Genomic DNA, 27,338 nt, shown 5'->3' with positions numbered 1-27,338 from the left:
TCAACAAAATGTTAGTGATGTATAAAAAATATAGCACATCAGGGCTAAGTGGAGTTAAATCCTAGAAATGCGAGGTTGCTTTAAAATTTCAAAAGTATTCTAATTCACCTTGTTAATTGAATAAATAACAATTGTGTTTCTATAGATGAAGAAAAAGCACTTGGCAAAAATTTTATTCACTCTTGATAAAAATTCTCATCAAACTAGGAATAGAATGGGAGTTTCTTAATATGATAAAAGAATTAATTTACAAAAACCCCGCAACTAGTAGCATAGTTAATGGTGAAATAGTAAATAATTTCTCCATATTCTTTATTCAGAATAGCCAGAAACTGGAAACAAATAAGTTGTGCATTAAAAGAACAAAGAAATTGTAGTGTTTTCTTACAATAGAACTCAGTCATAAAAATAAAGAATTCACTATTGCTACACAAAACAACATGGACATTGTGAAATGGAAAATGCAAGATACAAAAGAGTATAGAGTGTATAATTCCATTAATATCAAGCTTAATAACAGGAAAACCCATTAATGGTGATAGAAGTCAGAACCATGGTCGCCTCTAAAGAGAACTGACTACAAAGAGTCAGGATAGAACATTGTGGTGTATTAGAAATGTTCTGCATCTTGATGGGGTGGTAGTTAAATTCGATCTATGCATTTTACTGCATATAAATTATACATAAAATATCCAACCTGACATGGAAAGATGCCTGTGGCATGTTGAGTGGGGAAAGTAGGATGTGAAATGGTCACAGCTATGCAGAGTTTGCAGCTAGGAGGCTCCAGAAAAAGGTGAATTCATTCGTGTTGACAGCTGGGATGAGAAGTCCTTTGCCTTTTTTTTTTTTTTTTTTTTGAAAGTGGGTATGAAAGTCATGATTTTTTTTTAATTTAAAAGGTAAATGACAGAAAAAAATATTTGAATATTCTTTGCTGAATTTGACAGTAGGAGTCTACGAAATAAATCAGCCTGAAGCCACATCTTCTTTATCCACCAGTTTTAAAGGAATGGGAATTTGTTGCCAATGCAGAAAAGGAAGAGAATTTCGTGTCAAATGTCTGAGTGTCCAGCCTGTCTTGAAAAGGTCTGAGTTGCTGCCATGAAAGGTCAGCCTCATAGACTGAGGATGAGCAGGAGCCATCTGCTTTTGCAGAGCAGGAGCTCCCAGTTTGCCAGTCCCCACCCAGCCCTCATCATCCCGTTGCTCAAGTTTGTGACCGGCAGGACAGCGAGCAAACACACAGGAAGGGCAGGGCATCTCTGCCCCTGCTCCTCCCTGGTCTGAATAGGGCTCTGCTACTTCTCTGGCTGTTATGTTGGATCATGTCAGTCAGGCTCAGCCTCAGGACCGTTGGCTGGCTGTTCCCTCACCTGGAAGACACTGCCTCCAGATGTCTACACAGATCACACCCTTTTCTACTTAATGTTTTGCTCAAGTGCTACCTTCTCTGTGAGGCCTTGTCTTTCATCTGATATAAACATAAATCACCACCCCCACCTGCCCTGGAACGCACATACCCTGATACTCCTGACACCCACGTACTCTAATACCCCTTCCTCTCTTCTATTTTTTCCATAGCACTTCTCACCCACTGTTATGGACTGAATTGGGTTCCACCAAAAGTCCTATGTTGAAGCCATAAACCCCCATATGACTGTATTTGGAGGTAGGGCATGTTAGGACGTAGAGCTTGTTGAGGTTATATGGGTGGGACCCTAATCCAATAGGACAGGTGTCCTTATAAGAAGAGGAAGAGATACAGACAGCCTCTCTCTCTGAGTGCACACAGAGGAGGGAGCATGTGAGGACACAGGAGAGGATGGTGATCTGCAACCAAGGAGAGCTGCCTCCAGAGAACACAACTCTGCCAGCACCCTGGTCTTGGACTTCCAGCTTCCAGAGCTGTGAGAAATGCACACTCCTGTTTAAGCCACGCTGTCTGAGGTATTTTGTTACGTCAGCCTGAGCTGACTGACACGCCACCTGACATCCGGTATAAGTTGCACATTAAAACATTTATGGTTTATTGTTGGCCTCAGCCCCTCCTCCCCCACTAGAATGTAAGTTCCACGGGGACAGTGATTTCTGCCAGTTTGGGTCACTAAGGCATCCACAGGGTCGAGAACAAAGCCCACCCAGCACAGGAAAGGCACTCAATAAATATTTGTTGAATTAGTTGAAGTATGAGCATGAAGGGCGTGGGCACAGCCTGCCCTGGAGACAGCAGGAGAGAGCAGGGGAGGCCGTGCCCAGTCCCAGCACACTCGTGAGGCTCTCAGAGCTGCTGGGAAGGCCTAGTTTAGAAAGAGTTCGTGTCCAGGCGGCCGCTGGGAAAGGAAAGGCCGAAGGCAGCTCTGCAAGAGGCTAAAAGAAGTGTCTGCCCCTTCAGGAGTTAATTGCTTCCTGCTTAGACGGCTTTGTGGAAAAATCTGAAATCAACAACCACAAACATCATGAAACTTTCAAATATAAAAAAAGACTGAAAAAAAATCTAAGTATAACAACTCAACACTCAGGGTGAAATAAGGAAAGCAGCCCTTGAGCCCCCAGAGGATGAGAGCCTGGCAGGAGAGCACTGGGACAGGGCAGGGTCCTGCCAGCCTCTGAAACACACCTGCAACACCCACACTCCCACCCCCAGCCCTCGGCTGCTCCGCCCCAGCTCCCCAGCCCGGCTTGGGATGTCATCCAGCGGCTTGGGTAACATCCTTGAGCACACCCTCCACTCCCCTCTTCCTCCTGTGCCAACTCCTGTTCAGTAGACAACGGGTCAACTCCTCCTTCACCACCTGGCTGGTCAGAACACAGCTCTATCTACCTGGGCTAGCGCGATGCCCTCTTTACTGACCGTGCTTCTGTTTTGGCCCCAAGTCCATCTGTCTCTTGTCCACAAAACAGGGGTTCTGTGAAAACACAAGCCTTTGCAGGATGTTACTGGTGGTGATGAGGACGATGTCTCTGCTGCCACATCTCACACAGGCCCTCCGGATCAAGCCCCGGCCCCATCCCTTGCTACGGTCCTCCTCCCTCAGCACACGACTCCCACGCTGCCCGCCTTGAATATGCAGAGCTTGCTTCTGCCTTGGGGCCTTTGCACCAGCTGTTCTGCCTGCCTGGAGCACCCCCATCCCCCTCCCCCTCCCTCAGCCCTCAGTCCCCCATATCCCTGCAACTCACTCTTGCACGTGTTTCTTCTGCTCAGCTGTCATTGTCTTGGTGTGTCTTTTGTGACCATCTTATCCAAAATTGTAAACATAGCCCTCACCCTTCCTTCTGACCCATCTCTGCTTTAATTTTTTTCTTTACACTTTCTGGAATGATTGCCCTCTGGCAAATTTCATTTATTTTGTGTGATGTTTAATTCCACCAATCAGATGTAAACTCTACTAGGGAATGTTTTAGGTATTTTTTTCACTTCTGTATAACCAGCACCTGAAAAAGTCTTGGCATATAGTAGGTGTTCAGTAAATGTTTGGCAAATGAGTGAATTAATCAATGAGATGCTGAGGTGTGAGGGTGGGGGCTGGGCAGCATTCTGTGGCTCCACTCTTCAAACCTGCTTCTTTGAGCCCAGATCTGCTCTTGGACGCACCAGCAGAGGGGCCTGACCACCCCCACACTCCTCTGCCCTGATCATGGCTGTGCCTTTTGTCTTGCATGGTCCAAATCCTCTGACCTGGGGCAGGAGCCTCTGGGCTACATGTCTTGGTTTTCAGTGCACTGACTCTCCCGTCCTCTCTGGAAGGCAGCCACAAGGCACTGAGCAGACAGACTTCTGACCTGCCTTGAACCTCAGGGACTTCAAATACCAAGCTGGCTGGTGGGCAGGGAAAGTCTAGCTCAGGAGGAATTTTAGCTCCTCTCTTCACTCAGGCCCAGGCTCTAGGGAGGAGCTCAGCTACTTCCAGCTGGCCAGCTGTCCCAGCCTCCATGGGACCATGTGGGATCCTGTAACTGCCAGCTGGGAACATGCCATGTTTGTCCAGTCCCTGCCGGGTTCCCACAGCCACCATCTTCCTTCTGAGAAGATGCTGTATACAGTGTTGCAAGCTATACAGATTGCTTTAAATTCTGGTTGGAAATCTACCTCTGGCTTTAAACTTCACACCTAGAATTTAGGTGTCGCATTAGGCTGGCATTTAATATGTTGCCCTTCCTGCCCTAAACAATTCATTTAAGTGATGTTTCTTGCTGCTGAAAAAGGTCTGGGTCATTGGTGCTAGGATGGGAAGAAAGAGAGAAGAACCGTGTGCCAGCCACATGTCAGCCAAACCATCAGCTCCATTCCCGAGGCTGAATCCCACAAATGGCATTTCTCAAAATCCTTTGTCCACTGCTTCCTACTGTGTTCAGCATGTGGGAGGCACTGGTGGGAGATGGATGGGCAGGAGGGAGGGGCAGTCAGGGTATGTCTTCACCTTTCTTGGCCCCCTGGACATGACTGTGTTCCCCTGTGGTTCCAGCTCCATGCAAGTAGCCCAGCTCCTGAACGTTAACGAGACCACTCCTTCCCACTGTCCCTTCAGCCCTGGGGAGAAAGAGGCTTCTCAGTTCATCCTGGGCTCCTCAACATCTATTTTGTGTTTCTGCTTTTTCAGCACTTTTATAACTGGTTTCCCATGTTAAATTCTCTCTATACACTTCCTGGGTCTGGACTCTTCTTTCCTGATCAGACCGGTACAAACCTTTCATCTGTCTCCCAGGCTCAGGGATATCAATATTCACGCAGCTGAGATAGGAACAGGGAAATTCAGGTTGATAACTAAAGTGGCTCCAGAGACCGGGCAGGAAGTACAAATGAGTGAAGCTGGCTAGGTGGAGCCAGTGCCCATTGCAGACCACACGCACCTGAAGGGGACAGTCCTTCGTCAGCCTGCTGGAATGAGCAGGATTGAAGCCACGTTGGGACCTAAAACTGCTCTGAAAGATTTTAAAAGGACACAGTTGTTTTGTTTGTTTTAGCATGCATTTCTCTGAATTCCCTCTTTTCCCATGATTATTTGATACTTTGAACCTCGGTCACAGGGCAAGACGACATTATTTTCATGAATGTAAAGTTGTTTTCTGTAGCTGCAGACTTGCTAGACCCTGAGAAACTAAGGAAGACATCGGTAAAGCTGTGCTGATTGCAGCCTCCAGCAGGACCCTGAGATAACAGCAAGAATGGAAGCAAACAACAGATGGAGTCCTGGTGAGATGTTGCTCCTGGCTCCTTCCTTGCATGGAGCCCCCACAGCTCATGCCCCCTTCTCTTGATTTTCACTTCTGACATTTTGTGTCCTCCCTCTCCTCTTTAAAAAACCCTCAGTAAACCTGAGTCTTTGAGATGGCTTTACTCTGGCCGTTCTCCTTCAGGTTTTCCAGAGAGATGGTTAGCCCAACATCTCTTCTCAGATCACCAGTATTCCTGAATAAAAACTGACTTCCATTTTCACCAACACTTGACTTCTGAATGGTTTGTTTTTGAAAGGGGGCAGGCAGCTGAACCTGGGCCTGGTAACAAATTTTAGTGGACCAAGCCAGGAGCTGAGTACCTTTGGTGGCCTACCCCCCACACTTCTGGGTGAGCAAGGCTGGGTCCACCTGTGACTGCCAGCTGCCTGGGGTAGGCCAGCCCTGTGGCTAGGATTTGGGAGACTTTCTCTGATTTCCAGCAGTGGCATTAACCACTGATTCCCTGCTTTTTGGTTGGTGAAGGGAGGCAGCATTAGTGAGGGCTTTGATGAGCTCCAAGCTGGTAAGTCCCTCTGGGAGTCCTCTTTCTATACCACTTGTTAAAGGTACCATCTGGGTGTGAGAAATGACTCAAGGATGTAAAAGCCTCATTTCGTTTGTTTGGGAGAGCTCTGTTTGGGTTCGAGTAACTAAGATTGTGCTTTTTGGTCATTAAAGACCCAATAACCAAAAAGAAAATGTTTTTTTCTGAGTTTCTCCTGACAAGCTTGAGAAATAGAAAACCGTGATCCAGGAAAGTATAACTGGCTAAGTCTCTATAAAAAATGGGTCTATCTGTACACACAGTTCTGCAAGTGTTAAAACAGAAACTCGCTGTCTAAGCCAGTTGGAGAAAAGTCAAGACCACTTGGAGATTTTGTTTTTCTTATACAATTCATCCAGTCCTAGCTAAAGGTAAATATTCGAGAATTTAATACAAAACTCATTTGAACCTGAAACTGAGGAAAACAAAAAGGGTAAAAGGTTTAAAATCAGAATGCTGTGAGTAATGTTATTCAGTGTAAATTTTTGCCTGGGTTTACCAGTCAAACAGGATTATGGTTGTCTCTTCTAGAGGTTTTAAAGGTTAAAGTTACACACCCAGCCTAAAACAGAACGATCCTTGATTATGCATTTTTAGATACATGAGGCCAATTTAGTATTGTTGATAAAAAGGAACAAGTATGTAGAAGAAGAGAGATGTGAAGAGAGCTATGGATAGGCAGATATGGTTGTGGTTAGGAAGGTTTTAAAAAAAAGAATAATTTTGTGTGAGAAAGCATCTGTGTAGTGAACTTCTGTCCTAGAGCAAAATGACTGGTTATTTAAGAAAGAGGAAATATAGGGCAAAACAGAAAATCTAAGGCATGTCATGGAATGTCTGAGCAAGTCATAATAACAGGTTGTAAAGGGTGAATTTAAGAAAGAATTTTGTGTGTCATTAACTTGGCTATAATTAGAAGAGAATTATTTTGAACTCTTTCTAAAGATTGAACTTTTATATTAAAAAGACATTGGTACAGAACGAAATCCCCCCTCCCATATTTGAACAAGGTTTTCTTGGTATTGATCTGCTCTTAGTAAAATTACAAGAAGTTTTTATTTTTCTCTAAAGGCATCTGCCATCAGCTTCATGGAAAAGACTATAACAAGTACTGTTAAACACAGGTCTCAAATAACTGTAAGATCAACTGACAAAATGAGAGTTTTGAAGAACTTGATAAGAAATCTGATGGGTTTATAAAACTCCTAATCAAGATCAAGTAAAGCAAAAATTAATTATGTGAAGTTAAATAACAGATAAAGATTTTTTTGTAACTTTCATTGTTTTTTCTTTACTTAAATATTTTGTTTTTCAGATTTAGGGAAACTTCCTCTCTTAAGCTATCTATAACTTACAGCAATTTGGTAAAATATAGTTTTGTGAACAAAGACGGAAATGTTTGCTTTTTCTCCCTATTTGACTCCTCCAAAAATTGAAAACTGTGAGTATCCTTCTGATTTCTATGACAATGTGGTTATTTGCATAAGTTCAATAAGAATTTGCTTTCTCTTTCTAACAGGATACAATTGGAAACATGTTTCTTCTAAGTTCCTGGCCCCTCTCCACGTTGCCCTAATTTGGCCTAACTGCTGTTTCATCTTTCCCCCTGATGTGGGACATGAGGACTTGGGAATGAGCTTTCCAAGCACTGAGGAACCGATCTACCAGGGAATGAGCCTTCCGAGCACTGAGGGATCTGTAAAAAGAAAAGTAAGACATTTTCAATCAGGAAATTGATTATCAATGCTTTCATGAGAAATGTTTTGATCAAAAAGGGGAAAACGATGTCTTGGCTATAAACACAGTTCTCTAAAATATCCACAGCCTTGCTGGGAGTGGCTCGTGACTTGGATGAGACATCCTCTTCCTAAACAAAGGATTCGTGTAAGTTCTTAAAATTATTGATGTAACAATTAATGTATAGCTTGCTAACTCTGAGTAAGCCACCTGTTGTCAATCAACTGTTAAGACAATAAATAGGCAAATGCCCTTGGTCCCTCCACCACGCCAGCAGGTAGCAAAAGCAATGTCCTCCATCGTGTCTAATAGTTCTATTCCAAATTAATCCCTCTTATGTCCTGAACCAGCTCAAAGCAATAAGATGAGTCATCTGTCCCATTCCATAGAAATGGAAATAACTACTGACGCTGGGGAAATTGGAGTGAGCAGGACCAAGGCCACGTTGAGACCTAAAACTGTATGAGCTCTAAAAGATTTTTAAAACACAGTTGTTGTTTTTTTTTTTCTTGGCTTGTATTTCTCTGAGTTCCCTCTTTTCCCATGGTTATTTGATATTTTGAACCTTGGTTATAGGGCAAGATGACATTATTTACATGAACATAAAGTTGTTTTTCAGTCAACATGGAGCTGCAGACTTGTCACAGGACACATACTATCCAGACCCTGAGAAACCAAGGAAGACATCAATAAAGCTTTGCTGATTCTACCCTGACTCATGACCCTGAGATAACAGCAAGGACGGGAGCAAAAACCAGACAGATCCTTGGTGAGACCTTGTACCTGGCTTCTTGCACAGAGTCCCCACAACTCACATCCTCCTCCCTCCTGCTTTTTATTTCCAACATTCCATTCCCTCAGCCCTCTCTTTTAAAAACCCATCAGTAAACCTGAGTCTTTGAGATGGCTTTAGTCTCGCCATTCTCCTGGTTTAGTGAGATGGGTTAGCCTAACATCACTCCTCAAGTTACTGGTATTCCTGAATAAAAGCTGACTTCTATTTTCACCAACACTTGACTTTTATGTAGTTGAAAGTGGGCAGGCAGCCAGACCTGAGCCTGCTAACAAGCCCAGTCGGCTATGGCCACCTTGGATGGCTGCGCAAGCCAACAGGACAAGCCTACCAGCTGAACTTGGTGTGCAGACCCCCAATTTGCAACCTCCATGAAGCTCATAGGGATGTGGGTTTTCTCTGGTTAGACATCTGGGCATATATCAGAGACTCCCCAAAGAAATCCATGTAAACATGAAAATCTGGAAGGATCTCTATGTTGGATGTCAAGTAGTGGGAAGCACCCAACACCCTTCTCCCACTGCATGTCATGGCCTGGAAGTCTAAAAACTGCACCTCCCAGACTCCCTTTCAGCTAGAGTTCTAGGGTTCTGAAGGACAGTAAGGTTCTGCCAGTGAGAAGTGCTCCTGCAAGATTTGGAAGGTAGAATCAACCTTCCTTGAGCCATCATCAAGCTGCATATTCCAGAAGCAGGTCACTTGTTTTCTTCATGAGTGGAGGAGCTTTCCCAGAGCTAGTGGTGGCTGTAGCAGACGTGTTATGATGGTGTGATCTTAAAATTAAAAGTCAGCCCCTTGCTCTGTTTCCTTTCTCTCAACCTTTCTGCAAACATCTAATTCCTGTTATTAAATCTCTTTCTGTCTGAAATACCCAGAGTAGTTCTTAGTTCTGTTTTCTGCTCTGCGAGAAGACTGATTCAGATACTTAATCAGACCTCTGGGAAGGAAGGCCAACCCTCTAGAGATATTTTCACATGCCATCAGCACCGCAACCTCCAGGCATCCCTGGGGCTCAGGGAGCATGGGTCAAGCCCTAGACAGCCCTGCCATCAGTGCTAGGAAGGAAGGGAAAATGACCTCAGGGGCTGAGCTGTCTCAGAGACCACATGGACACGAGGTTCACTCATATGTAATTGTACCTGAGTGAGACAGGTGGAGGAGCTCAGATACCCAGTGAAGAGCCAGGTAGGTGAAACATACCTGAGTTGGGTAGTAGAGGAGCTTGATGTGTGGAGAGCTCAGATGCCCAGAGAAGAGCCAGGTAAGTGGGCAGGGCACACAGAATGGGGTGGGTTGTGGTAGTGAAGCATGGGCCAGTGGCACTATGTTCCATTTTCTTTGTTTTTTCTCCAGCTTTGGTTTTGACAAATGATGCCCCAGACTCATTTGGGCTGGAGGAAAAGGTTTGTGGGACTCAGGAAACACCATTTCTTTGTTCTCTATAGCTCTCTGTACTCCTCACATGGCTTTCATAGTCCCAAGCACACTCATGTCTACCTCTCTGTCAGCTCCCTTTCCTGATAACTGACCCTAGGGGCTTGCAGCTCCAAATCCCTGTGCTTTTAGCTCTGAAGTCCTACCTCTAGTGTGCTTTGCTAAGAATGCACCCGATCTGCTTCCTTGGGTATGAGCAGCCTTCTCATAAAGGAGAGAACCTGTCACTGCCTGGAATTCCTGATCCACCAGCTTTTCTGCTAAGTAGGTCATTCTATTCAAACGCCAGTTTCCCATGGGCTTGAACCGTTTCCTGGATTGAACTCACATCTTTAGAAACTGCACTAACTCTTTCAGGGCCACCACGTTCCCTTGATTGCCCTGGGCTGGTACTTTAATCAAAGTTCCCTCTCGGAAGGAAGTACTGAGGGAACTAGATTAAGATGTCAGGCCTCATCATTCTTAAGGGCAAAGGTCAAGAGCTGAACTAGGTCTGAGATTTTTCTCGGCACCCACTTTTACCAATAAAGTAAAATCACAGCAGAGAAATGGGGTTTTGTGGCAAAGGAAGACTTGGGCATGTGGTGTTCTGCATGTCCACCCCAGCCTGATCTGGAGATGGTAGATTAGTGGAGGGAGATGGTGGATCAGATGATGGAGATGGTGGATCAGATGATGGAGATGGTGGATCAGTGGGGGAATCACTGTGGCCTCCGTCCATCAGAGGAGGCATGCAGTATAATCACACGCCCCAACATGGGGGTTCCAGTTGAGTTAGATCTTCCCTGTCTCACATGGAAGAATCTCCCCCCCCCAAGCCTTTCAGTCATTTCACTCTCCATAGTCAAAACACCCTTCCCTCTGGACAGGCAATGAAAATGGTTACATCAGAGACAGCGATACGGGCGTTTCTTCCAGTTAGCTTTTAACTGTGGCCTTCTGCATTTGCTTGGTCAAGTTTACATGACATTCACTGATTTTCTTATTGTTCTTTTCCTAGATGTGTCTGAAGTGAATTGTCAGATGTGAATGTGTGGGCACCATCCACACCTTTCACTCTCCTTGACATGCATGTACAAACACCTCAAACGTGTGCACAGTACAACTGCCTTGTGTTCTCACCTACATGAAGTCCACACAAGCTCCTGTAGACAGGTGTCATGGGCCCCAATGTCTTCAAGGGAAATGCTGTGACACTAAAGTGAATATGAAGAGAGGGGTCCATGTGGAACTGGAATGCCCCTCTTAGCCCATCTCATGCAAATATTGAGCCTGTTCTGGGTGAGCCAGACCCATGTGCGGCAGCACATAGCCCGAAGGGACAGAGCTAAGACCTTAGCTCACTGTGGATGGGTTTCTTTGTTATCAAGCCTAAGATATCATGGGCAAAGCATCTTTTTGCTGAGCACCCCTTTTTATCTAAGCAAAATAACCAGACCTGTCTCACCCTGAAATACCTCCCTAAAAATCCGAAAATTTCACTTTTAGAGACTGACCCCTTCAGAATTCAAGGAATTACTTCTCCATGACCCAATTCTACATATACACAAAATGACAGTAAGGTTATTCCCAATTTACAGATGAGGGCAAGAGGCACAGAGAAGCACAGCAGCAGGGCCAGAGTCACACAGCTAGAGAGTGTGCCCATCCTCTCATCCATGACACTATTCTCCCCGTTGACCTCTTTGAATTCAGGCCCATGAAATACTATTAGAACCAGATGCCTGAGCTCTCTGCTGCACTCATCCCATGACTGAGATCTGCTAGATGCAGATAAAATTAAAAATTCAGTGCCTCAGCTGCCCTAGCAACCTTTCAAGTACTCTGTAGCCATACCTGATGAGTGGCTACCATATTGGACAGTGAACCTGTCATTCAGAAAGTTCTTCTGGACAGCACTGGTCTACATTTGTGATGGCTCATACTATGTGTGTCAACGAGACTGGGCCATGGGTGCCCAGAGAGTTGGGTAAATGTCATTTCTGGGAGTGTTTGTGAGGGTATTTCCAGAAGATTAACATTGGTGTAGGTGGACTCAGTAAAGCAGATGGCCCTCCCTAGTGTGGGTGGGCCTCACCCAATCCACTGAGGGTCTGAATAGAGCAGAAAAGTGGTGGAAGTTAAATGTGCTCTCTGCCTGACTGCTTCATCCGGACACAGATCTTCTCTGGCTCTCGGTGTTTCTGGTCCTCAGACCTTCAGACCCAGACTAGAATCTACACCATCAGCTTTCCTGAGTCTCCAGCTTGCAGACAGCAGATGGTGGGACTTCTCAGTTTCCATAACTGTGTGAGTCAATTCCCATATATATATGTATATCCTACCAATATATCCTATTGGCTCTATTCCTCTGGAGAACCCTGACCAGCGCAAGATCTTATACCAGCAGCCTCCAGGTGGGGGATGCTTACCGAGATCACGTTGCGTGGTTCACGGCACCTCATTTGAGAATGGATTCTGGGAAATGCTGACCTACATCGATTTTTCCAGCCACACGCTCTTCCCCAAACACAAGCACTCCAGTTTAGTGCTCACCTCTGAGACCTTATTCCCAGAAATTGGGGTTTAACAGATGGGACCCACCCTCTGTGCTGAGGGTCTTCCCCTCCATCCAAAGTTAGCTTCTCCAGAAGCCTTGCTGACTGTCTGGTGGGTGCACCCTCTGTCTTTCCTCTGAGCCCCCATAGAGTACCTGTGTTTGGTGATTCTCATTTCTTCTCCCTCAGCACCAATCACAAGACTCCACAGTGACATCAATGAAAAGAGGGGGTTCTCATTATTTCAATACTCATGATTGAAGTCTCAGCAGTTAGGGAGGACATCAAAAGTCACTATATAACACGAGTGGACTGCCCCCTTACACATTAGCTCCTACACAGACACTCTTCCATCCTTAAAGCAGTGTCTGTCCCACCAGCCTACACATCTCTGTTTTGCAGGTCAGTCTCTAGTGGGTTATACATTTCACAAATATTGGAGAGCACAAGGATATGAAATGCCAATCCACTGCAAAAAGAAGAATTTCATGCAGTTGGTACAAATGATACTGGAGAAAACACCTGAATTGTTTGTAATGCTGCTGACAAGTGAGATTTGGGCAGGGTTGGATTAATCAATCACAGAAGAGACATCTACAGTAGAGTGCAGGTACAGGCACTTCAAAAGAGAATTGTGTAACTATCACATGACTGAGAAAGGACGTAGAGGGAACTAACAATGCCCTCGAATAGTTCTATGGAAACGACCCTGTTCTAAGAAGGCTGCTCTTCTCCCAGGTGTTTGGGCTCCAGCCCCTGGCTTGCAAAGGCTGCCCTGTATGTGTGCCCCAGCAAAGACCAGCACAACAGACACTTCTAGAGGCTGAGGGGGTGGTTACCCATTAACTTCATAGCACCAGGATCCGGTCTTATCCCATTTCTGCAATTTCCAGGAACGAATATGCAGGCAAAGGGGAGCACATTGCTTCCCCTTCTACAGCAGAGTAAGCTGAGGTGGGGACTGAAGTTTACATGGCAGGTGCGCCCAGAACCCAAAACAGCTTTGGTAGTGGAACTTCATGTCTCTTATACAACCCATCTACAGGTGCTTATTTTTGGAAAAAAGAACAAGAAAGAAGGGGCAGTCTGGAGAGGAGCACGGGCACTTCCTGTCACTATCCTGCTCGGTGAGAATGTTATCTCAGTAGTGAACGCATTGTGGAAGCTGAGGCTCCTCTCACCCTAGGCTGGCCTCGTTCTCCCCCGTCTTTTACAGGATGAGCCTCTTGCTGATGCACATGCTATGGGAAATACTGCCAACAACATGGCTCTCAACATGATCCAGCACTCTCTCTCAAACACACACGTGTGTACAAAGTGCGCTCTGTGCAGCGTGGGTGACAAGGAATAATGCTGACTGTCTGCAGTTTCCCCTTTCTGCTCATCTTGCCCACCCTCCCCATGAACAGGGTGACATCTGGGTGTTCTGTCCCTTAGGGGACCCCATGGAAGGACACACATGGGGCTCACCTGCAGGCAATGTGGAGAACTCCACAAAGGCCTCCTTCTTCTCCCTCTGCTCCAGGGGGAGCTGCCATGGCATCTGGTGGGGTTTGGCCAGAACTTTCACCTTGTAGGCCATGTTGGGCCTGAGGTTAAAGAACTGGTACTTGTACCTTGCGGCCTTGACAATGTCAAACTCCTCCTCATTGAGGAAGATGACATGACTGTAGTTGCTGTTGGTTGGGAGCCAGGAGAGCTGGGCCGAGATCTGTGTGATGTTGTCTACCCGCAGGTGGGAGGGGGCCACCACCACGTCCTTGCCCACCAGCAGTGTGCACTGCAGCTCATCCGAGCTGCCCCGGCTGGTGATGCACTGCACGGAGATGCGGTAGGTGCAGGCTGCCATGTTGAGCTTCTCGATGAGGGCCTTGGTTCTGCTCCCCAGCGTGAGGCTCATGCGTGTCTCCTGGTCCACCAGCACATTGTAGCTGCTCACGGTGCCCCATCCTGGTGGGACTGCAGGAGGCTCCCAGCCCACAATGACACTTTTGGCGAGTTGTTTGATAAGGGTGATTTTTCTAGGGTAAGGCACAATATCTTCTCCAATGTCATCAATGTTCATGTCCAGCGTCCCCGCCCCATTGTCTGTGATGCCCGAGCCCATGTGAGTGGGGGAATGGAGGTCGAGGATGTTCTCTCCCTCCAAGCTGATGCCGGAATGGTTGATGAAGTTCTGATCCTGTTCATTCCCCAGCGTCCCTGCCAACCGCGACTTGTTGTCCTGGACAAAATCCACAAAGTTGGAGGGCACCAAACCCCTCTGCCCATCCAGGAGCTCTCCTGTTGGGTACAAGGACAGGGTTATCACCCACCATCCCATCGGGGGCCCCAAGGTCCTGCAGCTTCTCCTTGATAGGACCATAGGCAAAAGCAACAGGATCGTCCTGGGATTCCTTAGCTCTTTGCAGGAATCTACTCAAATGTCACCTCCACACCATCTATCTAAAGTAACTCAGTTTGTTTTTCTCCATACTATATATCACCATCTCACACGATCCTGCGTATCTATCTGTGCACATATGTTGACTACCTCCTCCCCACTGGGACAACGCACATGAGGGCAGGGACCATGGGACGACTGATTGGCCAGACCTGCCATGACACCTGGCACACAGTAGGTGCCCAGTAAACATTTGTTAGGAGGATGAACAAACATGTCAAATCTGTGACTTTTAGAGGTTAAAAAAAAAAAATCTTACTATTGTTTTTGACTGAGCAGTCATATGAATAGGAGTTAAAAGGTGATTCTGCACCCCAGCCCACTTACAAAAGACTGGATCCATCTCTGTGTCTCAGTGAATTCCTAATGTGTCCATTTGATGTGAAACAGAACTATCAATGTGGTGTCAGAACCACCTGTGAGTGGCAAAAAAAAAGGCATCAAACTAGCTCTTGTGGATATGGTTGGTCTTCTTATTTTGTGGAACAGTCTAACTTTCATGTGCTCTCTTTATTAGTGGCATTTAAAAGGCTGCTAACAGCAGAGGACAAGGAAACCGAGAAGTATCTAGAGGAGCTTTCAAGATTAGGCAGTTCCTGGGATCTCCCAGCCCAGAGCAGGAAAGCAGTGTTTCCCCATTGGTTGAAGGGACTCCCAGAGAGGCTGGTTGGAGGCCAAGTGACTGGGGAGGCTGGGAAACACTGAATGGTGGATTCCACTCCCAATAGACCCACTGACTCAGGGGAATGCATGGCCTGGTCCTGAGGAAGGCACATTGACCCTTTAATTAGCCCTAGATTCTAACAGAATACGTAAGAACTACTCAGGTTCTATTCCTAACCCCTACCTAGGGCGTGGGTCCTGAGGTAGCCAATCCTTTGCCCTGAGGACATGCTATAAAATATCTTCATTCTGACCCATGGAGGTGATGACGATGATGATGATGATGACAGCTCACATTTATTGAGCAATTAGTATGTGCTCAGCCCTGTTCTAATCACTTCATAACTACTACCTCATCTATCCTCGCAGCCACCCTGTGAGGAGAGTACTATTACTATCTCCAATCAACCACGGAGGAAACTAAGGCACAGAGAAGGGGAGTGAGTTTCCCACCATCACACAGATAAGGGACCTGTGAGCTGTGCAACCTACTTTTAATCAGGCCTACAGAAGGTCTATGTGGGCACATGCATGCTGCGAATGTTCCAGAGATTTCAACAAGGGATTCTAGCAGCTGCCTTAGGCACATACTTCTACACTGGTGTGCAAATTGGTGGTAATAATGTGGATTTATGCTAAGAATTCAAACTGTTTTGCCACCAGCCATGGTGCAATTTCTTGAGTGGAATATCCAAAGCAATAGCAGTGGTTAGTTCCGGTAAACTAAGGGTAAGCGCATCAGCCACCTGCGGGGTTTCTGTTCATGGATGTTAACAGAGGACCTGATCTCATCCCAAGTAAATGCCCATGAAAAGAGCCAGGTGTTTCCGTCCTCTCTAAGAAAACACCACATGGCCATGAAAGAGAGAACTGTTAGATTAACATGAACTATTCCTTCTGTTCAGAGAAAACAGGACAAAACCAAGAGCATCTGTGTGTCCAGAGCAGTGGAGAGTTTAGAGAACTGATGACTCGAATCCTCTAGAATGTCACTTGTGGAGCTGCTGGTGCTGTCACAGGGTCACCCTTGAGTTAACAGGTGACAAGAGGTGAGGCATTCCAGATGGAAAGTTCACATTTCCTGGTTCCAAATTGTGTGAGGTGACTCTGGGAGTGATCAGGTGGAACAGGGGGGGGCCCCCTAAGTTAACAACAGGGCCTCCAGGTCAGTGGGGTCACTCTCTATGATGCCGAGAGCCAGGCACATGAGGTTGCCTGGAACAGGCCCTGCCAGGAGGATGAAGTTGGTGTACCCCGAGGTGCTGGAACAGTCGAATGGGACATAGAGGGTCCATCAGCCCCACATGTCTGCAAAGAGCTGCCAAAAGCCCTGCAGAGTTCAACATTATAAAACACCTACCGAGCAGTGTCTGAGGTCTGCTGGGATTAGCGTTCTTGCCAATGTCAGAATGGTGGAAACCTGGTAACACTAGGAGTGGGAGGGGTGTGGGGGTGGTATGTCTATCAGGGCCCCTGGACAAGTTAGTGTGGGGAGTGGTATGGCTGGTCTATGGCAGCCACGTTCCAACAGAGACCTTCATAGAATCCGTCCTCATCCATGTCTCCATAGACGTAGAGGTATTTTCCTGCCGTGAGGGGCAGCTCAGCTTCTGGGTTTTCATTTGGCCCATCGAAGGGGTTGTAACTAGAAAAAACACAATGTGTTCATCAGAGGCCCCGTGTGGAGGCTGCCCATAGCCCTTCCCTTGCAGAACGCTGCTTCTTTCCCATTGCTGAGAAATCACAAGCCACACAGTGGCTCAGGCTTGTGAGTTCTCTGTACACAGAAGATTCAGGATGTCGCTGGCTCACACACACAGGTTTAAAGTAAAAGGGTAATTCTGCAGCCACGTGTTCACTCAGAATCCTTTATACCAGAGGACATATTTATGATTTTGATGTTTTGTTCACTCCAGTCTCTTCTACCATAACTATAATTTCCAAATTAATATGCAAACACAAAGAAAAATAACTCCATAGTCTTTCAAGATATATAATTTAGCAGAGGTAGAATTATATTATATACATGATCTAGTGATTCACTTATTTTTTGACTTTGCAATATAGCACCCTATACTTCCACCTAGTGAAAGATTCTATCATCTCCTTTTTAACTGATGAATAGTATTCCACTGAACAAGCTAGCATACTTTTTAAAACCAGTTTCCTAATGTTGGGCATTGATGTTACTTCTAACTTTTGGGTAATATAATCAGTGTTGCATCAAATACCCTTATAAACATATCTTCACATATTTTCACAATTTCTTCCTAGGATAAATACTGGGAAGTATATTTGTTTGGTGAAAGGTGAGCACATTTTTAAGGTGTTGGGTATTTACTGCCAGAATGCCGTGAGAAATAGATTCACCATTTTCCCCTTTCATGCCCCACCCCCGGGAGTATAAGTGTTCTTATTCTCAAGTCCTCAGTATATTGGAATTAACATTTTTTAAAGTCATGTCCAACTTGAAAAATCGAATATATAAAACAAACTCAGATGGATTTGGGATTTCCTAATGAAAAGGCTAATTAATTTAGAATAACATAAAAGGCCTCAATTAAAATAAAAATAACATTACTGATAGTTGGAGATGATAGCGAGGCAGTATATTATTACAATGACACTATAATAATGATTATATCAATAGTGCTGGGCAGGTTACCAACACTTCCATGTACATGGACCGTTGAAACTCATTGCAGAAAAGAAAGATATTAGCCCCAATTTTAACGACCACGTGGGGTGAGACAACTTATTCAAAGTCACAAATTTATTAAGTGGTGGGGGCAGAATCAGAATTGAGACTTTCTTGCCCTGTCTTGTGTGATTTTGACTATATCACATCACTTCTGTCCCTCACTGTCCAAGTCCAGAGTTCTGTGAGCGTTATGCAACCATCTGACAGCTCCCACTGTCAGCCCAGGGGCAACGTGTGTACGGAAGGGACACAGACAAAACTATGAAATAACTCTTGGGGGTGGGCTGAGGAGGGACAAGAGTTCCTGGAAGAGGGAATGGCATGTGCAAAGGCTCAGAGGCAGGGACCAGGGTCCTTCTGGGGCTGAGAGGAGAGGGATGAAGGCTGGCAGGGGCCAGGTTGGTGTGGATCTAATCTCAAGGGCTATGAGATATCGAGAAAGAGTTTAAGCCAGGGAGAGATATGATCACGTTTTCATTTTACAAAGAGATCTCTGGTGCTGTGTGGACAGGCGGCTGGTGGAGGAGCTGGGGTAAAGGACTTGGATTAGGGAGGACTTAAGGGGTAGTGGAAATGGGGCTTGCCTGGACATTGGGGTGAAGGAGTGCATCCAGGGTGGCTCGCTGTCTTCTGGCTTCTCGGTGGAGGGTGGGGATAAATTCCCCAAGCGGGGGCTGTCGGGGGGTGCTGGCAGTGCGTGGAGAAGGGGGACCGGGTTTTAGCTTTGGGTGTGTTCCGTTGACGAGGCAGAAGATATGAGCTCAGGGAAGATGGGCTGGAGGTAGAGGCCTAGAGGGGTCGGCATGCAGAAGGTGAGAAGATGCGGGTGCTGGGCAAGAGTTCACAAGGAGGGCGGAGGAAGGAAGGAGAAGACCCAGCAAAGGCCGCACCTCCAGGAAAGCCCAGATCGAGCTCACAGGAAGAGAAAGCTCAGCAGGCAGAAAAGACAGGGTAGAAGGTCCCAGAGAGGCGGAAAGGCAAGCTGAGGAGCCAAGGGGGAATGTGCATCGAGAAGGACGGATGAATAAAAGGTGGCCCATCCGTACAAGGGACTATTATTCAGCCATAAAAATGAACAAAGCACTGATGTGCTAAAACACAGACAAGCCTTGAAGACGTCATGCTCAGTGCAAGGCACAGCCACAAAAGACCACATCAAGTGCTTCCTGTATGGTTCCATTTACATGGAATGTCCAAAACAGGGAAATCTACAGAGACAGCTGGGGGTGGGGAGCAAAGGGATGTGGTGACAGCTGAAGGGCATGAGGTTCTTGTTGAGGTGAAGAGAATGTTCTAGATTTGACCTTGGTGATGGTTGCATGTGTCTGTGAACACAGTGAAAAGCCCTGAGTTGTCCACTTGAATGGGTGAGTTGTGTGGTGCGTGGATTATATCTCAGTAAAGCTGTTAAGAAAGAATGATGGAGTGATGGGTGTTTCTGCTGCCCCTTGGTTTTGGGGTGGGGATGCCCATGGGAGCCCTCACAGGTGGCCCCGGCTGTGCGGCTGGATGGAAGAGCACAGGAGGAGGAAAGTGTCATGTCACGGAAGCTACAGGACAGCAGAGGGGAGTGAGGCTTTAAGTCTGAAGAAACTCCTAAGCAGGTTGTTGAATAATAACAGTTAGGTGAGATATTAATTAGCTCCAGGGGGCGGGGAGGACAAAAACCACATGTACCTTCAAAGCCACATCTTTGGTGACTGTAAGAGCATTTCAGGAACTCAAATGCAAAATCCTCCCTGGGACTGACCTTATGGGTCATCAAGTGCTTCCGTTACCTGAGCACCAGAAGTCTGTTTGTGTTGGTGGCATTGATGGGTTACTAATTAGCAGGAAATGATGCACCGATCAGCATAACAGGGTTTAGAAACAGCTCTCAATGGAGAAAGTGAAAGATGTTCAAGACATATGGACTGGCTAAAATTAAGAGTCACTCCCTGCCATGCATGAACAAAGTTTAAGGATGTGGAGAAGGTGGCATCTGCACCTCTGGCTATGGCTCCTGAGCAGTTCCAGGTGCAGACACAGGTAAGGGGGACCCTGGTGCCTGATGCCAGCTGAACAGGCGGTGGTGCCTGCATCTGGAATATCATCATGTTTGCCCTGGGCCAAGCCTGCATGCAGAGTTGTTGGAGAGTCTAAAAGGACAAGAGGCTGAGTTTTCATTGAGTATAAAGAAAAGGAGGGATGAGCAGTGCTGTGTCATCTGTGACTAATTCATGGGTGTCTGTGGGTGCTGCAGGGTTTGGTATGAGGCTGGCTTTCTTCACAATCGGGTGGTGGAGTCGCAGGGAGGCGACTAAGCCTCACCCGTTTAGATTTGGCAACGGCTCCCACAAAGAATCCAAGAGCCTGCCTGACTCAGTTGCTCACATTTCTTCTCAACGGGCATGGAACTGAAGGTCCTTTCAAGGAGAGGGCAGCTACGTGGCTGTAGCTGCTGGGAGATGCAGCTTGGATGCTGGACAGGAAGCGGGGATGCTGGAAAGGAATGATGGGGGCCTCTGGACAGCTGGTTCCTGGCCCTGACTTCCAGTTTCCTACCTGCTGTGGTTGACTTGTGTCCCCCCAAAAGATATGTGGGAGTCCTAACCCCTGCTACCTGTGGATGAGGGTATTTGGAAATAGGGTCTTTGCAGATGTAATTGAGTTAGGATAAGGTCATCCTGAAGTAGGGTGGGCCCTGATCCAGTGACTGGTGTCCTTGTAAGAAGAGGAGAAAACACACAGAGACACAGACAAGAGGAGTCCATGTGAAGATGGAGGCAGAAGCTGGAGTGATGAGGCCACAAGCCACGGAGTGGCAGGAGCCCCCAGTAGCTGGAAGAGGCAGGAAGGACCCTCCCCTGGACGCTTCAGGTAGTGTGGTCCTGCCAACACCTGATTTCAGACTCCCAGGCTTTAGAACTGTGAGAGAATCAACCTTTTGTTTTAAGCCACTCACTGTGGTCACATGTTATAGAAACTAAGACACAACCCACACTCTGCTCACCAGAATTCTGCTCATCTTCCAAGACCCAGCTGAAGGGCTGCTTTCTCCTCAGAGCCTGGGAGAAGGGCCCAGTCAGCTCATGGGGCGTCCCCAGACCCACCCACTCACCCATGCCCAAGGGCACCGACGAGCCGCATTCTTACCTATAGCGGGCAACGCACAGGTGGACTTTCCCCGAGTATCTCTGCTTTGAGGTATTGGAATTCCGTTCATTCTCCATCTATGAAAGACACAAATGGAGAGCTGGCTTATGGAAGCCGTAGGCTTCACATTTCACTCCTGTGACACATGTGAAAACTTTCCACAGTCTCACTGGGCTTTGGGATGATGACCTCAGACTGGAACTCCCAGAAGATGCTGCTACCCACACCCTCAGTCTCATGTGCAAGCCCTGGACAAAGCAGGTCCCTCGTGTGGACTGCTAGTCACACAGGAGGGACATTTGTAAAGAATCCAGTCCCCAAACTGCAAGATGAGCCATGAGGTGAGGCCCTTCCCCCAGTGTGATTTAGGGTGTGAGGTGCTTGCCGTGCCAGACCCTGGTAGGCTCTTTGGAAGACACTGACTTGAATCCTCAGGGGTCAAGGGGCTTGGTCTATGGAAGGAGACCACCCTCCTGCATCAGAAGGTGCCAGTGCTCCAGGGAGACTTCATGGGGAGGGGGCCTGAGGGGTTCTGTCCTACCAACTCCCCCACCCTCCCTTCTCATTGTCTCAGGGCTGCAGCCTGTGGAGACTCTGCCTATGGGGGTTTCTTCTGACAATCTTGGGGGTTGGGGATGGTCTTCTCCCATGGGAGTGAGAGTAAAATGTGATAACATGCATTTCCCCTCCCCTGGAAGGGGAAGGCTAGTGACTGTACTTGTCCCCACCCATAATGTATTCTCTATGTAGAAGCCACAGTGGACTTTTCAAACAGAAATTAGACCATGTCACTCCCACCTTAAAACCCTCCCATGGCTTCCCACTGGACTGAGACTGAAAACCCAGTGCTTCTCTGGGGCCCACGGCCTGCTCTCCTCTCCCCCACCTCCTGGCTCCACTTCAGTCTGATGGCCTTCCACTGGCTCCTCCTCATTGGTGCAAAGTGACACAAATGCCCAGTGGCCTTCTGAGAAGGCCCTTCCTCCACCTAACCAGCCCCCATCTCATTGCCCACGAGTCACACAGGCTTGTGGTGCTATCTTCACAACACTTTCCACAAGCTGTATTTTTAACACATTGACTGTTGTTAATGGTCTGCACCCCCAACCCCAGAACACCATCCCCATGAGAACAGGAGCCTCGTCTGTCTGTTCACAGTGGGGTCCCCACGCCCAGCACATAGCAGGTCACCAAAGACTGGCTCAGGGATGAACCGGAGTGAGGGAAGAGCCCAGGAGGGAGAGAAGAGGGGGGTAAGGAAAATGGGGTGGAACTGTCAACGTCCCACCAGAAAGAAATGGTGCGGGCAGGCCAGGTGCTCCCCTGCCAGGGCAGGACTCACGTCTGATTCAAATCTGCATCTTGGGCTACTAGATCTCGACAGAAAGGTGGGCTTGATGGACACAGGCTCCGGCTTGTCACTGGGAAGTGGGAGGGGCCGGATATATTCACCAATCGAACAACTTCCAATAGCACTCTCCTGACCTGGTCATAAACATTGAAACAAGTTGAAAAAAGATAAATAAAGTAATAAAAGCACATTGGTCATTTGCCTTTCCAGGGTGCCTTTCCCCTCTTGGGCAACAGCCTTTGATTTTCATTTTGGGATCCACCGTCTCTTATTCTTAATCTGCATAGGCTGGTCTGACCCCATCCCTGGTCTGGGCCTGTCCACCTGGCAGAGTCCACCCCCGGCTATAATGACTGTTTGGTGGTGAGAGGGGTGTGGCACATGATTCGAAAGGTCAAATCAGAGAGAATTAAATGGGAGGCATTGGAGAAGAGGCTCTCCCTTTCCTTGGCTTAAAATTGAGAGGCTCTGTGGCTCGGTGATGCTGCAGCCTTGCAACCACCAGGAAGAGGAACATTCATGCGAGAATGGAGCTGGTTCATAGAGAGAGGAGCCACAAGATGGACAGAGGGACACTGGATCTTGGTGATGTGATTGGAGCTCCTGCATCAAGCTGTGCCTGGAGCTGCATTCTGGCTCTTCATCTACTTTTGCTCACACCAGTTTGGGTTGGCTTTACTGTCACTTGAGACCAAAAGAGTCCTGGTTGACCAAAGAGCCAGGCTTATGTTTAAAAAGATACTTTTAGTAAGAGACTTGCAAGAACCAGAGAAGCTCTCTGCCTGTCCTATCTTCATGGGGCTCCAGGGGGCCGTCAAGCCTGTCCTGGCTTCATGGAAGGGAAAACTCAGCACTTTGACAGTGCTGGCCTGGATAGTCACGTTAGAGTCAGGCATTTTAATTATGATACAGATGAGAAGTACAGAAGTAACCCCTTCCCTGGAGTTCTCTGCTATGCTGTGGACTGAAGATGCTCCTGCTGGCTTCGTCTAGTTTCTCTCTGTTGCCATCACATCACAGGGATTGCCTCACTGAAGAATATGACTTATAGAGTCCAAATCAGGAACTACAAAGTGATGCAGAGTAATGCAAGAAGTGCTCCAATAAAGGCTGCTACAGAAGGCACCCACCACAGAGCCTCCATAGCTCCAGGCTGATTAAATGAACAGCAAGACTGCACCACCACAGCAGGGTATTTGTGCAAAATAGCCCTGTCTGCCTGCTCGAATGTCAGATCCAGGGGGCATGGGCTTTGTTCTGTTCACTGCCACATGCCCCTCGTGCCTACCATAGTGCTCGGCATATAGCAGGTGCAAAGTAAATATTTACTGAATGAGTCAACTCCCAGAGCCTCAGGAAACTCACTGGGAACAGGGACTGCTGCAGGATTCCTTAGTGTTTCCAACCAATGCTGCAGCTTCTCCTCTCTCCAGGCAGAGCAGGGGTGGGCTCCCTGCTTCATGCCTGTCTGGACCAAGGGACTGTGAGTGAAAATGATACATCCTGCTCTTGAATGGAAGCCAGGTCTCTTCCTCCCGCAATGGCACAGGGAACAACCCAGAGAGAGGAGTTGTTCTAGTGCTCCTGAGTGAAGGCCACATGGAGCCGAGTCCCCAGCCTGGGCTGGACGTGCAGCACAGTCATGATGCAGACCTGTGCTGTATAATCCCCTGAGACGGGGGGTCATTTGCTGCCACAGCAGAACATTGCACATCCTGACTGATATGCTGCCCCAGTGAATAGCACAGGACAGTACAGCTGGTAATGGTGAAGTGAGTAGAGTCGCCTCATAGCCACATTTAACCTATATGAGCCATTTAATTAGCATGGCACATTTTACCCACCATTCTACTCGATGAGTAGATGTGAGATTTGAGACAAAAAATGTGTGGGGCCTTGGAGCAGAGCTGGTTTCCACGTGCCCCTCAGGACATGAACATCACACTCTTTTATTGTTCATTCACAGGCTGTTTATTTGGTTTTTAGTGTCTGGCTACAATAAGGATAGAACCCTGGACCCTGGTGTTACCAGCACCACACTCTAACCAACAGAACTGACCAGCCAGCCATGCACTCTCATGATTCTAATTCTTCAAAATACATACTTTCTAGAAAATAGATCACTAATCTCAAAGCAGTGAAATTCACTGGTGTTTTGCCAAAATCAAAACAAAACCACCAGCTCCCATACTGGAAGAAAAACTGGCTGTGTCAGGGAGGGCACTGGGAGATGTTACACCACCTGCTCCCTTCCTGGGGGATTTCCGAGGATAATTCTGTCCATGTGCAATGTTAGCCTTGCGTATTGACTTTAGAACCTTACCCTAATGTCTGAGGGGCCTCTACTTACAGAAAGTGAGTCCCTGCAGGGGGCTCAACCCTTTGTTGCCCACCCCAACCTCTGGGCTGACACTAGCCGCAGGTGGGAGGTGCCGGGGAGCCCCAGTTGAGAACCTAGGTGAAGAGGCAGCTCAGTGCCCACATGACCCTCTCCGCCCACCACCCCAGTTCAAGCATGGAGAGAAAGACCTGTGGCAGGTGAGGGGATGAAGGGAACATGGCATTCATATACAAGGGAATGCTGTTCAGCCTTAAAAACAGAATGAAGTCCTGCCATTTGCAACAACATGGAAGATCCTGGAGGACATCATGCTAAGTGAAACAAGCCAGGCACAGAAAGACAAATACCACAAGATCTCACTTACACTCAGCATCTAAAAGGTCCAACTCACAGAAGCAGAAAGTAGAAGGGTGGTTTCCAGGGGCTGGGGGAGAAGGAAATGGGGGGATGTTGGTCAAGGGGCACAAAGTTTCAGTTGTGCAAGATGAGTAAGTTCTGGAGGTCTAACATACAGCCATGTGACTATGGCTAACAATACTGTACCGTTTACTTGAGATTTGCTAAGAGGGTAGATCTTAAATGTTCTTACCACAAAAAAGAAAAAGTAACTATGTGAGATGAACATGTTAATTAGCTTGGCTGTGGTGATTATTTTACAATGTGTATGTCTATCAAATCATCACATCATATACCTTAAATATATACAACTTTAATTGTCAATTAAACCTCAATAAAGTTGGGAAAATGTATAAAGAAACAAACACACTTAGAAGAAAAAAGAAAAAGAGAGAGAAGAAGCCCTAAGTAGCAGCTCTTAAGAGGGGTCTTGGCCATTCAAGTAAAGAATGTCCTGGGGAGATTTCCAGAAGTACATGAGCAGCTCTCTGCAGACATTCCCACCCCCAGCAGCCATAAGCCGCTGGGCACAGCAGGAAAATGCAGGAATAATGCTAACCATGAATGGGCCTTGCCAGCAGGGACCCCTGGGGGTGTGGTAACGGTTTGTTAATGAGCTAGTTTAATTAAGATGATGCATCTTCCAAACAGTTAAACAGAAGCCTTGGTACAAACCTGGTCCTCTATCAGGACTGGACCGATTGGCTTAGTAAAGGCACAGTACCACTTGGTTTTTTGGTTTTTGTTCTTAATCAGTGTCCATTTTCCATCATCATTAATTAAATCCCTTTTTCCAGATCAGTCTCCACACCAACTCACTCAGGTACATCATGGCTCCCACCCCATGGGCCGGGAGCTCTTCACCAGCACCACATGTTCATGTGCTATGCCCAAACTGTTCACGCAGCACACCCAAGACTGATATTTTGAGAAGGGCCTGCTTGCAAAGATGAGCCTTGGCTGGAGCCTGGGAACTCGACTTCTAAATATTCCCTATGCTGATATGGAACGTTCTGTAATGAATAAAGGCATGTGCCATGCCTAGACTACACACTCTGCAGCTTCTGCCGAACACCTACTTGCCTTCTGGGGGTCTGGGATTTTGCTGCAAGCCAGGCACAGGTGTCTGTGTGAGCAGTCCTAATAAAACTCTTGGTGCTGAGTTACTAAGGGGCTTCCCTGAGTGGCAACACAGCATTTTTGCTGCATGGAGGGGGGATTCTGTGTGGCCCTTCAAGGAGGAGAAGCACATGTAGTTTTTTCTTTCTTTTTTTTTTTAATCTGGGAAGAACTGAAACTGTTTTACACCTTTTGGATCCTTCAGGTTTCACTGCTCAAACATTGTTTCTCAGCAGCATCTCCTCTGACCACCCACCTACACTGGCCTGGAGTCCTCTCTGCCTCAGCACTGTCTCCCTTTCTCTGCCAGAGCTGAGCTGCCTGCCTGTCTGGTGAACAGCTCAGCCTTGGCAGCCCTGGGTGTGTGGTATGCCCAGCAGATGTGGCCTGGGTGTGTGGTATGCCCAGCAGATGTGCTGAGGGACAATGCGATCTTGTTCCTCGTCTTGCCTTTCATAGCTGAGGCCAATGACTCTCTTAGCATCCTCCCTCACACGTGGACAGGAAGGAAGGATGTGAAAGAAGAAGTAGAGAGATCATTTATCAAGATACAAGCAGCAGCGCCTCATTTTAATAATAAAAAGCACCAAAAAGTATGTATAGTATTTTCTGATAAGAACTAGGAGAAATTTGGAAATCCTCTTTTTTAGGAAATTCCAAAGTGAGGTTCTAACACTCATCCCCCCTAAATTAGAAAAAAAAAAAAATCAGCTTTTTAAACAGATAGATAGAGCTGGGCCTGCAACCCAGGTAACCTCCGTGCATCCCAGTTACCTTTCAGTGAGGAGAAAGTAGCACCTACAGTGAGGTTTAATTAAATGATACCTGGGATCATTTTACCTGTGATCAAAACAAAAAAATCTCTTACACACACACACACACACACACACACACACACACACACACACACACACACACACACAC

At 47.0% G+C, this 27,338-nt stretch overlaps 1 protein-coding gene across 7 annotated transcripts in view; it reads right to left on the bottom strand.

Moving 5' to 3' along the window:
- RIMBP2 (RIMS binding protein 2) overlaps positions 1-27,338 on the bottom strand; it is a 109,170-nt gene that overhangs the window by 61,778 nt on the left and 20,054 nt on the right. For all 7 annotated transcript variants that reach the window (XM_063086735.1, XM_063086731.1, XM_063086733.1 and 4 more), the window contains 4 exons: positions 22,550-22,692; positions 21,208-21,284; positions 16,907-17,016; positions 13,736-14,548 (listed from right to left, as the gene is read on the bottom strand). In XM_063086735.1, coding sequence (XP_062942805.1) covers positions 13,736-14,548; positions 16,907-17,016; positions 21,208-21,284; positions 22,550-22,692 — 1,143 coding nt within the window. The remainder of the gene's footprint in view (positions 1-13,735; positions 14,549-16,906; positions 17,017-21,207; positions 21,285-22,549; positions 22,693-27,338) is intronic.

The sequence above is a fragment of the Cynocephalus volans genome, chromosome 2 (genome assembly GCF_027409185.1).
Source record: "Cynocephalus volans isolate mCynVol1 chromosome 2, mCynVol1.pri, whole genome shotgun sequence".
NCBI lineage: Eukaryota > Metazoa > Chordata > Mammalia > Dermoptera > Cynocephalidae > Cynocephalus > Cynocephalus volans.
Note: the sequence above shows the minus strand (reverse complement) of the source record. Positions and strands in the feature narration are given on the sequence as shown.